This window comes from Ornithodoros turicata, chromosome 5, assembly GCF_037126465.1.
Source record: "Ornithodoros turicata isolate Travis chromosome 5, ASM3712646v1, whole genome shotgun sequence".
Lineage (NCBI taxonomy): Eukaryota > Metazoa > Arthropoda > Arachnida > Ixodida > Argasidae > Ornithodoros > Ornithodoros turicata.
Window position 1 is genome coordinate 24053543 of NC_088205.1, and position 16777 is coordinate 24070319.

At 46.6% G+C, this 16777-nt stretch overlaps 1 protein-coding gene across 1 annotated transcript; it reads right to left on the minus strand.

Annotated features, from left to right (window-relative positions):
* Nucleotides 1-4096: 4096 nt before the first annotated feature.
* LOC135394229 (probable splicing factor, arginine/serine-rich 5) lies at nt 4097-16706 on the minus strand. The gene is made up of 7 exons (XM_064624860.1): nt 16528-16706; nt 16166-16218; nt 13393-13491; nt 12234-12328; nt 11146-11238; nt 10972-11074; nt 4097-5137 (listed from the first exon to the last, which is right to left on the minus strand). Exons 1-7 carry the CDS (start codon nt 16640-16642, stop codon nt 5036-5038), a joined length of 660 nt encoding a protein of 219 aa, XP_064480930.1. The 5' UTR covers nt 16643-16706; the 3' UTR covers nt 4097-5035.
* Nucleotides 16707-16777: the final 71 nt, after the last annotated feature.

A 16777-nucleotide genomic window follows, 5' to 3' on the forward strand; every position in this document is an offset into this window, starting at 1 on the left:
ATAATTAGTGCATAATTAGCCATGCACGTTTACATTGGCCCACTTCACTTGCTCTGTATTCCTTTTTCCGCGCCCAGTCAACAATACCAGACGAGAACACAGAAAAATAAAGCATATCAGGTTTAATGAATCATATCAATTCCAAATACATACGGTTATCACAGACTCCAAACAGAAAGGCATCGTGATGATCATACAGAAATTAGGAAGGCTCACATAAGGCCCATTTCTCACCCAGAGCTATACGTACACCTAGTGATTAGATATTTGCATTTATTCAATGAGTGGCCGTTATAGGTCCATTGCAACAAAACACGACATCGTTGGTGCACAGTTGGTTCCTGCTAACACACTATCATGGCCGCTCGTCCCATGACGAAATCTTTTTTTTCGTGGGCCCAGCAACAGGGGATGCATTGTATTCACCTGTTCACACGTGTTAATCTTGGTCCACAGCGCGGAGGTGCGAACGTCGCTTCCTGTTTGACCCAAAGAGTGTACGAACTCCGTATTACAATGCACGGACACACGGTACGGACACAGAGACGCACGGATAAACACCCCCAACTGTGACACATGCGCAAAGGAGCAGGATACGGAAATGTACTGAGTGGTAGATGATCTCGTATATGTGCACGAGCGGGGCAACAGAAAGCTTTTTCTACATTGAAATTATGAATAACCTATTAGTACACACACAAGCTACGCCCATGTTGCAAAGTTTTTCTGTTTACAACCGTACCTCTACTGTCAACACCCAGGATCGCTCGCGCCTCTTGCTGGTGGCCTTGCCGATGGGTCTGATTTGGTATTTTCGCTAGTTTTCGCTACCAGTTTAGATATACCTTGGGTCTGCTTCGCCACAGTGTTGCCGGTAGATTTAAATTTGCATTTTTTCGGGAGCTATAACGTCTATGTGAGAAAATTTTGCAGCATTTTACTCCCGAGGACATACACAATTAAGGGCACACAAAACATGAGGTTGCACCTCGACTACTTTATAGTACCTTTAAGAGAAAATCTGGAAGACGTTGTAGAATCATTCATGTAGCCATGAGGGGTTTGGGGGGACCTCTCAGACAGCTTTGGCGACAGTGCGTCGTGCAACACCTACCAGAGCAAGTTGCTACATGTTTTCCGCACTGCGGGACATGCTACCTCGTCCGCTTTAGAAAACAGTTCGCAAGATCACATGTTTGTGCATTATTCCTTCAAGGAACACGTGCCGTGATAACCTTGTATTGCCGTTCCCCCTTGAAGCTATTGTTCTTGGAATCCGTGCATTATCGCACTGCACGTAAGTGGAAGCGTTTCGGCCAGTCGCCAGCGGTTCAATCAGTCTGTTTTGAAGTGTGAGGACGTCGGCGACGGATATCAAGTAATTTGCGTTTTGTCTTCGGGATTCTAACTGTTTTTGAGGTATGTAGCTTTGTATCAGTTAAACAGATAGATGGCATGCCGGTGTATGCATTTATCAACGCAGGTCTCTATCTTCTGTAGATCGACGGGGTTTCATAAATCTCTCTTTCCTGTTTTTTTATCGGACCCCGTCCATATCTGCGTGCCTTTCCTTTCAGCTAAACACCCCCATCCTTTTATGTGCGCCCCTATGTTGCCGACGTACTTCTTGATGTTGTTCTTATATACTCATTTATGCGGGTGTTCACACGACGACCAGACCTTTGTTATACATCTTGTGCCCTCGTTGTTGACCATTGTCAGCATGGAAGAAAGCTTTCTGCCACCACTACACACCACTCTAACCTCCAACGTCTTTGCCAGCCTCCTATTGAAAAAAAAGTAGGACCGAAGGTCGCGTCCTTTTCTGAGACCATCGTAATCCCCTCAAGACCGTGGCTTTCGGGCGCGACCTTGTTCGCCACTAGCTTTGAACGTAGTTCAACTCTACCAAACTCGTGGCGCTGTCGAACATTATGACGTCATTTGTTTACAAACAGGTAGAGGTCTATTCCCTAAAGTCCTTAGTACTATATAGCAGATACTCTCTATGATCTCGTCACTGTACCCTGCCGCGTTTAGTCGTTTAGGTCGTTTTTGTCGCAAAGAAGAGCGCTCGGAAGATGCGTGTAGAGGAGGAAGTGTTTCCGCCTCGTTTTACCTTTCTTTCCCCCGCTTTGACCTTGATGCTGGTGACAACCGTTTCATCACAAAGAAAACAACTAAGCAGCCGTCTTACCACAAAGGCAAAACAAATGAAGGCGGGGACACTTCGTCTAGACGCAAATTGAGCACACGCTTCGTTGCGAAAATCAAGCAGGCGGGGCTAAAGCGTAATCTTTACTTTGTTTTACTATTTCTGTTACGATACTGTGCATAGTTTTTGTTGGGTCTGCGGTTATCCATGGAGGACCTCATATTTCTGTTTTAAAAAAAGTGACGTTCGCATGGCAATTTTCAGTTCAATTGATTTCCCGCAATTAAAAATTGTCCAAACCCTTCCTCAGTGGTGGCAAACGTTTCCAGAAGGCAATTGCCGAAAGTCCCACAATCCTCCGACGAGTACATGTGTTACCCACAACAAGAAATGGCTCATGCATAGACTTGGTGTTCCAGAACCGCCCCCTCGTTCAGACCACCACTCACCTCTACAATTTATCTACACATTTTCATCCGGCCTCATTTTACCACACGCACAGCTGACGCTGAATTTCGCGTTACACGAGTCGTAACCGTCCTGTAATTTTTTTATAGTTTTCGTCACTCCTCAAGCGATTTATCTCAGCAGTTTATCGCTCGCACAACTTTACCTCTGCCTGAAACATTTATCGAGATTTTCCGGGCTTTACGCTACAGTCACTTTCTGCCTGCTAACAGTTTCTTTGCAGACACTGCTACGAATGTACACGTGTACTTCAAATGAACGATGGCAGTTGAAGAAAAGGCACCAGCAGTGGAATTCGAACCTACACCCTGTTTGCCGGTTAGGAGACGCTACCAATTACAACATGCTAGCTGTACTGGCAAAAGGGCAACGGTGCCAGGCTAGCTGGTACATGGTGAAAAATTCGAACCCGGGAAAGGGACAGAGGAGGGACGACACGACACGTTCTCGAACGTGTCGTGTCGTCTCTCCTCTGTCCCTTTCTCGGGTTCCAATTTTTCACGCTAGCTGTACCCTCTCTTCAACATACCAAGCCACGCTAGGAATCACACTGCATGCAGGTGCCTTTTCTCCAACTGCCATCATTCAATGGAAGTATGCAATAGAAGACTTCTGAAAATCCCAGGCAGCTGAACAACAAATAAGTAATGATGATGCAGTGGGATGTAGAAAGCTGGAACGCCACTTTGAACTATGGGAACTTGCTTAGTTATCAGAAGTGAGAAGGCCCAAACGGTTTCTCCTCCAATTGTCCACGAAGTGTCATGGTGAGCGAAACGTGGACTGCCCCGTTCCTCATTAATCTCCCAGGATGCAACGCGTGCGCAAGGAGCACTGGGATTTCCTGAAATCGTCTATTGGGCGTTGCGAAGGCTGTGTTCAAGTGCCTCAATTCACAGCATTGTGTACGTTCTCACAGGCTTACACAGCCGACAGAATCGAACATTCGAATGAAATGCAGCAGCAGCTCCTCGCAACTCCTCTACATTCCTTGCAAGACACGTGAACTGGAGAACTCCTTCCGCTTTTAGCACGCACTTGACTCAAGTCTGCTTCAACAGCGCTACCTGAGACAATGAGTTTCGTTAGGCGATGTTGGATATTAAAGGAGCAATGGAGTTACATTTAACGTGGCTCGAAACCCTGACTCACCTGTGAAGCTGCAACATATTTTCGCTCTGCGGTGTATTGTCACTGCGCCATCGAATTTCCAAAAGCAGTCCAAGAAAGCAGCCGCGGACGATAGACACGATTCTCGTGTGACGCAGAAACTGCTCGGTGCCTTTTATCTCTCAGCACGCGCGCTGCTTATACACGATTGAGTTGTGCCACTGCACGTCATTGGCAAAGTGCCGGATAAGTCCCGACGTCCTTCCATGCCACGGTGCTTGCAAAGCAGCAGACAGGTAGGGTATGCTGGTGGCGTAGTGCAACAGCTTGGTTGCTTGTAAACCAGCCCAACAAGTTGTACACGCTAGAGGGAACGCTAAATATTTTTAATTTTCTAGTAAAATTGCAGTCTGACATCTGGTGGGAAGTAATCCCAAATTTCTCAAGTAACAGTGATCTGTGATCGTGTTTTAATTTTTCTGTACAAACATTATACATGCAGACTATCAATCACCTTTTACATTTTGATGCCCCACTCCGTACTGTCCGACACAGTTCTCTGTTAAAGACATAGCTGCTCGACAGTCACAGTCTCGACAAATACAAACATCTTCTAATGTTATCACCAATGACATTGATTTATTTCATCCCAGTTTTAGTCACTTTAGACAGGAGGTGCTCCAAAACCTCAGCTTGGACGAAGGTGCACTGCTGTGCAGGCATATGCTGTTTGTGGGCACCATTATAAAGCATTATGTTCCTGTGGTGTGCTGCTCTTGATGGCTACATAGCCGCTTTGTTTTAGACAGTTGTGCGCACACATGCAGTTTTGCCGCTGGACGAGCAGTGCGCAGTTGGAGACACTTTTGCCCCATAATTCTTCGATTTTCTGAAACAAACTATGTGCAGAAACCAGTAAAAGGGCTCAGGTTTTCGAATACAGTAAATAAATTTTCAGAGATTGAGGCTTTCCTGCATTACAGTGCCTCTAAATCGTAACAAAATACCACAATTACTAACCACGTTTTATTACTAAGGTGACACGGACAACATGACTCAAATCAAAAGCAATCATTTCGTAAACTGCTTCCTTCCCATAACGTGTACAAACTGAGCCACAGAGGAAACACAAAAGATGGACAGGTGATGTTTTCGAACACAGCATCACAAAATGCGGAAATGTAATGCATGAGGCAGACATGAGAAATTCAAATGAGCTGGAAGCCTGCGATTGCAGTTGGAGGAAGAATGATTTCACTGGAAGGGGACGGCAAGAACTTTGAGAGCAGGTCGAGACATGCTTCAACGAGATTTGCTCCGACTGCCTCTACGGCCTGAACCAGCACTCCCTGCCCTCGGACTTCCTGACCTGCTTCGGTCACCATTTTCTGTGGGAGCTCGTCGCTGAAACGTAGACATAACGAAATTAAAGTTATGCTAGTATTACAACTCTCCTACAATTGCACCGTAGTAACTTACCACTAACCAGATATTACCTGAATACTCTAACACTTTGTCCTGAGTTTCCGAATAGAGCGGAGTAGCTACCATGTAAACCAGATTATAGGTTGAGGTTTCCCCAAACAAATTAAGGTGAAAAACTGCCCTCATCTTATAAGGAGACAATGGTCGATTGGGGGTTAACACACACAGGATCAACCTATAATCTTGTTTATACAGTAGGATGTTTTGGCATCAAATGAAGTGAATAGCTTGTTAGTATTGTTGCAGTTAGGATATTACAATCTTAGTATCAGTCAGTTTAACATACCAAATTGCAGCCTTCAATTCCCTGACTTTTTCTGGTTTTCACTGACTATGTCACACAAATTCCCTGACCAAAGCAGCAGGGAACTTGGTGCCTGCTGATATGTACTGATACAGATCCCTCATAAAACAGATTATTTGCTGAGTATTAAGAGGATGCTGCGAATCGCTGCGCATCGACACGCACTTGTTTGTGATTTTCCCTGACTTTGGCTGCTTTTTGGCAAATTCCCTGACAATCCCGCGACTTTTCCAGACGCATGAAAATTCCCAGACAATTGCTGGTTTCCCAAGTTGGTAGACACCTGCTGTATCTAAGAAGTAGTAAACTTCGTGAAAGCTCAAGGCCTGCTCTCAGACATGGTTTTCCAAATGGTAATACAGCAAACCCTCGTTATATCTGGAGATGGCCGGACATGGTAGCTCGGTCAAAACACACAAGGTTACGTGAAATTGATCAAATACAGCTTTTACTGAAAGTGTCTCATTACACATTTCAATTATATTGGTTTATTGACAGACGCACAGGAGAAATCAACCTCGCTCGCATGCACGATGCAAGGATAGCTCAGTGCCTCTGCCGTTGATACTGTGCGGAGCAAGTTTCCAAAGGTTCACCCTCGATTTCTATCCACAGCGACCTATCATTAGACAGCTCATCAATAATGGCCACTAACGTGTCCACTTTCACTTTGCCGTGGATGAACCGCAAGCGTGGACTTCCACGGCGTCGACCGAAAGACTTAGCACGGCACATGTGACAAGTGGAGAGGGTGTTACTGCCACATCCAAAGGCCAGAGATGTCCATCACGTAACATCTTCCGAGGTAGCACACTCAGGATATCGTGCGCTCATGCTCTGTTCCTAACTTGTTTGGTAACCAAAGGTATAGCTCTGCAATTTTTCCGGGCCCGACCCAGCCCGGGTGCATCAAAAAATGGCCTGGTCCGTCCCTTCCTGTTTTTATGCGGCCCAGCTAGGCCCACTGACTCAGCTAAGAGTGCCCTGCAAGGCATCTCGAGCGACGATTCAGACTCGTCTATGCAACGTTTTGGTTCTGTATGGGTAGAGTGCAGCACAGCATGTCCGGGAGGGAGCTTCGTATTGTGGCACGCAGACATGTCTGAACCTGTCGACCACCAGACCCGCACCATGCAAGCGCCGCATCGCTCTCTCCACGTGCCCTCTTCGCTCACCGCGCCACACAGACCACGCTAACACATTAATAGAAATGCTCCTACATTTGTATATTCGCTTCACCACATTCCTGCAAAATGTAATATAACAGCCATTTCTTTAGATAGAGCTGAAATTTTTGCTGCCACAGAATGCCATATACTACGAGAAAAAAAGTATCAGTTTTGTGTACAACAAGATTTTTTTAAACAGTGAAGGGATTAATAAATTTAGAGAACATACTAGAACTGGCAGATTAACACCGCGACAACGCAAGAAGACACGTGCGCAAGCGCGTTATCATTACGTTAAAAGCTTTCGTAGAGGTAGAGGATGTTTGAGGGGTCTTGCTTCCAATTGCTACCCCTCTCACCAAGATCTGTGAGCCTAATTGTGAAAGACATTAGGAGTCATGTGCAATGATAACTGGCCTTGAGAAGGTTCTAGAGGATCAAAACCATATGCATAATGCAGTGCCCTTTGCTTTTGTAAATATATGCGCAGGAATGACTCAAGCACGTGATCATATCAACTACTGCATATAAAGTCTCGCATTGTACAGAATTATCTTGATGGCCTGGCCAGACTCATGGAGACATTTTTGTTGGCCCGGCCTCGGCCCAGTGCACATCATACTAGATCAAGGCGGCACCATTCAATTCACTAAAAAGAATGTAGATAACACTAGGGAAGAACTCGGGACTCGGAAAACATTTTATTTAGTCCAACAAAAGAACGTGCCTGATGGATTCTAAATGCGAAATTTCAACCCTGTTTGTGGGCGCTGTGAATTTCTGTAAATTTTTGAAGATCTGCTGAGCCTCCACAAGTTTCGATGACATGTGAGCGGATGACGTAAAAATAAGCCCACAATTCGCAATACGTTGGAGAGTGCACCAGTCTCCCACTGTCGACGGCGGCATCCGGGGAGGGTCACGTGGTGGAGAACTCGTGTGACACTGATCCAAAGAGCGAAAAATGGGAGAGATGTCTTGTCCTTCCTTTGTGTTTTCTCTCTCCCCCCCCCCCCCCGCCCCCCCGGAAAACGGGCGCTCCGTCTGAGCCTAACATGACGTCACAGTTCTCAAAAATAAAAATAAAATTTATCCAGCTTTCGCGTGTGGAGCCAACATATTTTGCAGAAATGTAAAGTGGGACAAGAAGAAGATTATAGTAACATAACTGTTGTGCAGGAGCCGCAAGGCGGTAGAAGCAAACAGGGACGCAGACTCGGAGTCGAGGGGATCAGGCTCGTTTAATGAGACAGGCCGAGAACGAAAGTGAGCCGAGAATAGAAAAACGAGATGGCATGTCTCGAGATCCGCGAGCACAAAACTAAAACGGCAAGTGCTGCCCCCTGGCAACGACACATTGCAATAAAATATGACCAACACTCCCCCTCAATGAGTCGTCGCTACCTTCAGCCCACACGCAAGAGTTCATGTAGGCCAAGACGTTCACAATGATGATGAGTTTTCTTGCCTGTTCTTCGGGTACTCCTGGTACTCCTGAGGTTGACGGCTCGTCTTGTTGCAGCACGGGAGTTATTGCCTCATTCGTCTCCCCCTCGTCTTGTGCTTCAAATGTCACCTCTGGAATCTCTTGCAGTTCGTCATCCAGATTGCTGAGGATCACCGTGCCATCGACCATGTTGGGCGCCTCTTCACTGTCGTCTGGTGCCGGGAATTCTTCTCCACATGGTCTACCACCGTACGGGAAACAGTTCTCGTCGAAGACGACATCACGGCTCACAAAGAATTTGTCGCGTTTCCGGTCCCAAAGCTTGTATCCCTTGACGCCCTCCGGGTAGCCGAGGAAAATGCACTCAATTGCCCTTGGGTCCAGCTTTGCTCTCTGCTGTCGCCGACTCTGTGCGCTCCAGGCCTTACATCCGAATACCCTCAGGTGATCGATGTTGACTTCCTTTCCCAGCCACAACACTTCTGGCACAAGACCCCCTACAGCCTTTGATGGACACTTGTTGCGTAGGTATGTTGCCGTGACAACAGCGTCCGCCCATAGTGTTTTGGTGAGGCCTGATTCGATCAGCAGGCATCGAGTCATGTCCAAGATCGTCTGATTAAACCTTTCGGCCACTCCGTTCTGCTGTGGTGTTCCAGGCACGGTGAGCTGTCGTCGAATGCCGTGTTTCACCAGGTATTGGCAGAATTGCTTCCCCGTATACTCTCCACCGTTGTCACTGCGAAGGACTTTGATGGTGGTTCCGTGGAGATTTTCTACCATTCGTCGGTACTCGTCGAACTTCTCCAACACCTCATTTTTGCTCTTCATCGGATATACGACTGCGTACCTCGAAAAATCGTCAATAAACGTCACGAAGTAGTTAGACCCTCCTTTGGACGTTGGAGTGATGTTCCCCACGACGTCCGAATGAATGAGCTCCAAAGGTACTCCAGTACGAGACGAAGAACCGCTACTGGATATGAAGCTCTTTCTTCGCTGCTTTCCCTGCACGCACGTGGAGCATATTTCGTCTCTATGCAGAACTTCTCCGCAAAGTTCTTGCACGGCTTCTTGGTGAAGGTGTCCTAGTCGACGGTGCCATAGTGCGTAGTCCGTCGCTTTGGCTAGCTTCAGCACAGGCCTCTCTTCCTCTACTCTGTATAACCTTCCCTTCCGCGATGCGGATGCAATGAGTTCATTGTTCTGGTCTCTCACCTCACAGCTTCCCTGATTGAATATGACCTTATATCCACGTTCTTCCATCCTTCCGACGGATAGGAGGTTACCGTCCAGATCCGGTACATACAGCACATCTTTCAGTGTGACCACTGTTCCACCACATTCCTTTGGGAGCTTGAAGGTCGCCTCGCCCTTGCCTAGAATTTCCATCGCCTCTTTGTTGGCGGCTTCTACTACTGATGAGTATTCCTGGAATCCTGTGAGCTTCGTCCTGTCCGATGTCATGTGGTCTGTGGCTCCGCTGTCTAAGTACCAGATATAACTTTCCTTCATGCCTGATTTCTTCGCGGATAGCGCCCTGTGGGATGCCTTCTTCGCCCGTGATGCGTTGAAATTTTCTTGAGACTGGTTTCTACGGTCATCACGGTCACCTTCTTCACAGTCCCTGGCGATATGCCCAAATCTTCCACACGCGAAGCATCTCACATGACGTTTTGCCTCATCGCGGCGTCCTCCGGGCGTATGCTCAGAAGGTCTCTCAGTCTTGGAGTCGTACTTAGTCTTTCCGTACCTGGGTCTGAACTTGCTTTTCGACACAAGAGCTTTCGCATCTTCGTCCGTCTCTGAAACGTGCTCTTCGTCGCGCCTCTGTTTTCTCTTTTCCTCGACGAGTAGCCTTGCCTTGACCTCTTTAGTTGTGAGCGTGGCTTCGTCTTGCTCGAGTTTGAGAATGAGTGGTTCGTAAGCTTCTGGCAAACCCATTAGCATCACTAAGGCAACTTCTTTGTCCGTAAATGCGTAGCCTCCATTGGAGAGTTTTCTGTGCAAACCCATTAGCCTGCTCAAATACTCCTTCATCGGTTCTTCGCGCTTCTTCCTCACGTTGACGAAGTCCCGTAGAAGTTGCAGGATATGTAGTAGACCATACTTCGTATGGATCTCCCGCAGAATATCCCATGCGGCTTTGGCGGAGGTACAGGCCCCGATGTCGTCCAAGTAACTGTCCTCAACCACGAGGAAGAGGAATGTGAGGGCCTTGTTGTTGGTCCTCCTTTCGTCAGTAGTCATCTCAGCGTCTATGTAGCCGGGGTCCACTGCCTCCCAACAGCTCTTCTGCACCAGCGCTGCTTTTGCTCTAATCGCCCAAGCGTGATAGTTTTCCGAAGTCAGTTTCGGTATCCTGAGAGTGCTATCGTCTGAGAGCGCCATGTCTCTCCGCCGCTCTCCTGGTCCCAACTTCTCACTTGCTTCTCCGCAAAGATGCGCTTGGTCAGTGACAGTCGTCGTCGAGTCACAGTCCTAGGTGTCCTGGGCCCATAACCTGTTGTGCAGGAGCCGCAAGGCGGTAGAAGCAAACAGGGACGCAGACTCTGAGTCGAGGGGATCAGGCTCGTTTAATGAGACAGGCCGAGAACGAAAGTGAGCCGAGAATAGAAAAACGAGATGGCATGTCTCGAGATCCGCGAGCACAAAACTAAAACGGCAAGTGCTGCCCCCTGGCAACGACACATTGCAATAAAATATGACCAACAATAACTTTGGTAGGATTCTGAAGACACGAGATTTGGTCCGCAGTGGCACTTTAACGTAGGAGTCCCCCACGAGATGTCTGCTTTCTTATGGTAAAAATAGGTGCAACTCAGGAACAAACCTGTCGGTCGGGGGATGGACTCCTTGTGCGGCTCCTACGGCGATCAGGAGTGTGGCTGCGACTCCGGCTGCGTGTCCAACTGCGGCGGCTCCGCCTCGGTGACCTTAACAAAACAAAGGTTGGGGAACGGAACAAAGCAGAACAATTGCCCCGTGAAGAGATTTTGTGACCCACCTGGAACGCGACTTTGATCGAGACCTGGACGCAGAACGGCTGTAGCGTGAACGAGGAGGAGGCCGTCGATTACGTCGTGGGCTTCGACTGCGCCTAAACAGCCAGAAATGAGCGTGTGTGAAAAAACTGCCGTATCAAATGGAATATTAACGTCTCCGATGAAGCAGGTAGTCAGATGGCCCCTGTGCTGACGTTCCTTCATGGCAGAAAGCCATCAGGATACATCCCAAGTCCCCACGTGGGACGAGGAATAGACATGTGAGCACGTTTCTCATCATTTGTGTTTCAGTGGTCCTATTGTCATTCGCAACAACACATGTCGTTAAAACAAGTTGCAAACAAAGTTCTACTGTCTAGAGCTGTTCGAGGTCCTTTGGATACTTCAGACACCTCGCAAAAGCTTTTGGGGTGGTTATGCTGCAGCAAGTCATGCACGTACTTTGGTATTTTTTGGCAGAGGACGCAAGACCTCTGAATTGATCTCTGGCCTCTGTAATATTCAAACAGCATACACAAATATGCTGCTAGTGATGCCATGGGCCAGCATAGGCTTTGTCCTAACAAATGACCCAAGCGTGTTACTTCCTCCTGTCCTTATGATGCCATTGTGCTCTCTGTGTACTGAAATTTACTCCAAATTATGATTATCAAAAAATAAAGGTTTGGTGCTCTCAACGACAGCATAAAGGACAAATCAGTGCTTTAAGGTGCAGCAATTCAGCCCTGGCTGTGGAGGGTACTGACATGTGCACTTCATAGGTCTACTTCATAAACCTAGACATTGGATGAACTATACCTTATTTACCACTTTCTACAATCAGTCACTTGAATCTTGAACACGTTTCAAACATGAAGTTTCAAAGCATGAACTACGTAACCACTATGGCAGAAAGTAAATACAGCAGAGTTACACCCCAATTCTCAAACAAATATATAACCAGATATTTACTTCCCCCCGATTTCACCGAAAAATATAACTACTACCAAAATAAAACTAGGCACTATTTATTCGGCATACAATGGCATATCACTATGTTGCGTGCATAACCTTGGACGCACACGAGAGAGACAATCCTTTGATACCATACCTGCTTGAACCGCCATAGTGACGATCAGAGTCGGGACAATCCCTTGCCCAGTGTCCTGTCCTCCGGCAGCGGTAGCATTCGTCAAAATAGTTTTGCTGTTGACAAGATTAGATATCAGTTACCAAAAAAACTGAATATATGCTCCTGGGGATAGCAAAGAAATAGAAGAAAGGTGTCTTGCATAACAGACAGATTCATTTGAACAGATAAAGAGTGGCAAGGAGGTACTCTAGCATAGAAGGATCAAGGCAAGGATTACACAGCACTGTAGGGCTTAGTGGTCCAGGGTTCTTATTCTTGATGCCTGCTCCCAGATATGTGTTTCCTCCTCTGCAATATACTGTAACCTGTTGCCTAAAAGGTGCAAACTGAGGCACCACGAATGTTGTGACTAAACGTGTTATTGGAGCTTTTTCCCTCACTTGATCTGATAGAGAGAAAAACAGGAACGAGGCACCTGCAACACCACACAAGCCCTGTCATGAAACTACCATAATGATACATGGATATTCTACACGTCATACACATTACCTCACCATGTCAGTGCAATAAGCTGAGGTATCGCCCTAAAACAATCCAATCCTATCCTCCAAGCCATGTTTACCAATAGCCTTCACAGGTCAAATAAATGAGTTTTGTGTTCAATACACCTGTCTTTGAGGAACATCAAAATAACACTGCATGCTTTACACAGGCACCATATCAAAAGCAACAACAAAAAACATGTCTGCAGGGCAGCTTAGGCCGCTTCTAATGCTGTAGCACAAGATATTATACAAAATACGGGCACCATACATGCAAGCCACCTTTCCACGCTTATGGGAAAGCATATGCATACGAGGTACAAAAAGGCCTCAGCTCTAAATGTTGTACTGCAACATTTGCTTGTGGGAAAGCTTGCATCCGTACACTACGGCACACCACACTTGTGCCGTACATTCCAGTGTTCTACCGAGAATGTTGCCAAATTTTTCTGCAGTGTGCTGAACCTGATTCCTCAGATTTATTTCTGCGCTCCAGAACTGAAACGAACCAATATCTCCGAACCAAACCCATAAATTTTGAGTTTGACGCCCTGCTTTCAAATACCCATTAAGTATTACAGAACAACCCCTTAGGTCCACACAACACACTGTCATTCACAACTTCGAATACGTACCTTTCCACCACCAGAAGGTCTGTACGATGGACCACGAGCCCATTCCACCACTATGCTCTGGCCACGGATATCTCGTCCATTCTCATACTTGATCGCATCCTGATTTACCCATTGAACAGAGAATTAGCAAATGCACTTCAGACATATCCCTGCATAAAATCTCAAGCATTCTCCAGATGGAGAAAGCTGCTGGTAGTTTTGCCTACTCATAGGTTTTAGCTCGGGTCAACACAGACAGGATAGAGTTGCTTTCTTTTCATAATACAGAAATCTAATATGTATCTTTCAGTAAAAATTAAAACGTAGTAGGAATGTGCTACTGAACAGCAGGGGTGTTTCAGCCCTTGCATTTTGAAATTTGCACCTGACTTGCAACCAGAAAATTTAAGTAAGATTGCTACCAAGATTAGAGAACAGATATTTCCGAAATAGCTGAGCGGTCTCAGAACCTCAATTTGGGCTTAGTTACATTTACCTTAAGCCTACCATCCCACCCCTACCCCTCCCTACTTTCGTGGGCCAATAAGTCTTCCTTACACTACGGCCACTCGTCCTGGTTACACCATCTTTCCGCCACATTCTGGCACTAATCTATCCCGTAACACACAATTGTTTAAGCTTTCAAACCTCCCCCACCACATCTACAGATTCCATTTTGCAACGACACCAGAAAGCAACAAGAAAAAAATGCCATTACTGCACAGACAAGACGGTATGAACAACATACGCGTCACACTGGTCAACGGCGAGGGACCGTCGTGTCGTTGGCGGTCAGTCGCGGTAGTAGTGACGAGTCACTCAGTAGAGGTAGAGTCAAGCAAACTGCCCGGTTCAGGGTGGCCGCTGTTCGGTTTGTCTCGTTTGTCTCCCTCTCTCTCATAGGGATCTGTCATCATCATCATCTCTCTCTCTCTCACAAAAGTCTCGGGTGTTCGGTAGGCAACAGTTGTGTCAAGTCAATCGGTCTGCTGTCGCAGGAGGAAGGACTCCTCTCTTTTGGGGGCCAGTGTCACGCTGATTGGATATACACACACATACAGGCGTCAGCACAAAAATAATAAGAGTCATTGGCCATGGGTGATGGTCATGCAAGCAAACATTCCTACTAGGGAGAAACTGGTGCCCCGCTGTGACACTGCTATAGTCGTGTTCAACTTAAGAAGGAAAAGAAATCTAGTCTGTCAGCTATGTACGCTGCTGGAGATAAGGAGACGTGATAGCGCTCAAGGAGAAATACTGCAGTGCCACCACACAGCGTAGAGTCTGTCTTAACAGCCAATACGGAAGCAGAGGGAGTATGATGTACTACGTCATACTCCCTGGCTCAAGAGGGAGCGCACCTCAGGAGGGAGCGTGGGGGAGAAAACGAAGGCGCAGGAAGGAGCGTGACCTCTCTGCATCCAGCCATCCCATCTGCGGCGCAGTATATTTTAAGCACTGACTGACTAGATTTCTTTTCCTTCTTAAATTGAACAAAACTATAACTGCCTCGCAAGACTCAAGCCCCCCCAGGGAAACTCACTCCTGATCAGCATTCATGTTGCATGCGTCAAAGGATGTCTGGCCATGTGTGTTGGTACAACATTATAACTTCACCTTTAGAGGGAACATGACGGAGAAGGAGAATACATAGAATTACAACTACCGCACATAATTTCCAAGGACGATTAAAGCGCCAAAACAGATTTCTAATCCCTTCCCATACATCACCAGTGCAGCTCACCAGTGGTTGCCACAAAATTTACACCGTTACCTTGGCCACTACAATTTGCCATACACACCTGTCAGATTTGACGGGAGTGCAAATGTGCTCTCCCTCAAGGTTTTATACTGTTAATGCAACAGAAACAGAGGATGATTTGTCTTTGCAAACACCAGTTTCTCCCTTATAGAGTGTATTCACCTATGTTGCGCTGTGACATGGCATGCCCATAAGCTCCTACCACTGGTGGTCACTTCATGGTCATCTGTGGTCATTGAAAGATGACAAACTGCGCAATTTTTCAAAGTGGCAACTATAGTTTTCGTAAAGGAAATAGTGAGAACGTCAATGACAAAGTGCCCTCGGGATAATAGGAGTGGATGGACGCAACCCGATTTTAAAACACCATTGTAGGCTTCATTTTCGAGCAAACGCTAGGTCATCTCGGCAGCGGCACCGAAAAACTGATCACCAGCCAAACGCGTTCGTCTGACGTCACGTGAATACACCCTATAAACATCACACAATATGTCCTCTTGCCCATTAAACTTTTGTCTATCCCAAAAGAGTTTCACCACAGTGACAGAATTCAGACACTTGCATATTCACTAATAAGACAGCTACAAACCTCAAGCTGCTTGAAAGAAATAAAACTTTCTCGTGCTTTTTTTTTTTAGTGTGTGTGTGTGAGTTTGGATACTTGCCTCTAACATCCTTCTTTTGACAGATTTTGTCATGTTTCATTGATAGCAAATTTTCTCATGTTACACAGACATTCATTAGAGCAGTAAAAACCAGTGTGACACCAGCCCAAAATGGCCTCATTGGTCAGACTTCTCTGCAGTCGCATTTGCGTAAGACATAATGAAGTACGGGCAATCCTTGATATATTCATCTGCAATTTTGGAAGACAATGGATACAGACAATCAGATCGTTGAGGTCTAGAAATTTCTGCGACGCTTGTTAACGAAAACGGAAAGCTGTAACCAACTGCAAGTTAGGTGAATGATGTGCATAAAAAGGGCCCTAAGAAATATGTATGAAAGTCATTGATTAGCGGAAGTACTTACTTCGGCATCTCTGTGGTCATCGTAGTCAACGAAGGCGTAGGCCATGCCAGTGCCTGGAAGAGAAAAACAAAAAAAACGTTGTAGATAATGGAGAATATATGCGAACGCATCACCCAACTTCCGAACACTTCGAAATGCACAGAGTGCCGATCTTCAGCGCGAAACAATGTTACTGCACCAGCGTAGTAAACCACCGTATACAACTTCAGGATTTTCGCTTCTAATGCTGTGTAGGCGCCTTTGCAAGCAGCTGTCGTGAATAACGAACCTGACAAACTGAAGCACCTGAATCGAACATTAGGCTTAAGAAACTTAGCCCTACCCGCAGATTTCGCCGACGTAGTAACAAGAAAAGGGCATACCATATTTAACGTCGCAACGAAGCAGCCTCCCGTATCTCTCAAATACTTGTTCGACATCCCTTTCACGCGTGTCTAAAGGAAGTCGGCCGATAAATAACTGTGCCCGGCTCGACATTTTCGTCTCTGGTACTGCCGCCTTCCTACGGCTTCTGCGCGTCTACGCGGTTTACGCCGTTTACGCTTTCAACTTGCTGACTCTTTTTCACGCGGTTACACCACTTCCGGCAGCACAAGTGCATGGAATAGATGG

What these genes read in the sequence shown, in the direction of transcription:
- LOC135394229 (XM_064624860.1), bottom strand. Translation starts at nt 16,642, where the DNA reads ATGTCGAGCCGGGCACAGTTATTTATCGGCCGACTTCCTTTAGACACG. An exon ending in ATGACCACAGAGATGCCGAA is followed by an intron (nt 13,492 to 16,165) that starts GTAAGTACTTCC and finishes TGGGTAAATCAG; the next exon opens with GATGCGATCAAGTATGAGAA. An exon ending in GTCCATCCCCCGACCGACAG is followed by an intron (nt 5,138 to 10,971) that starts GTTTGTTCCTGA and finishes TCTACGTTTCAG; the next exon opens with CGACGAGCTCCCACAGAAAA.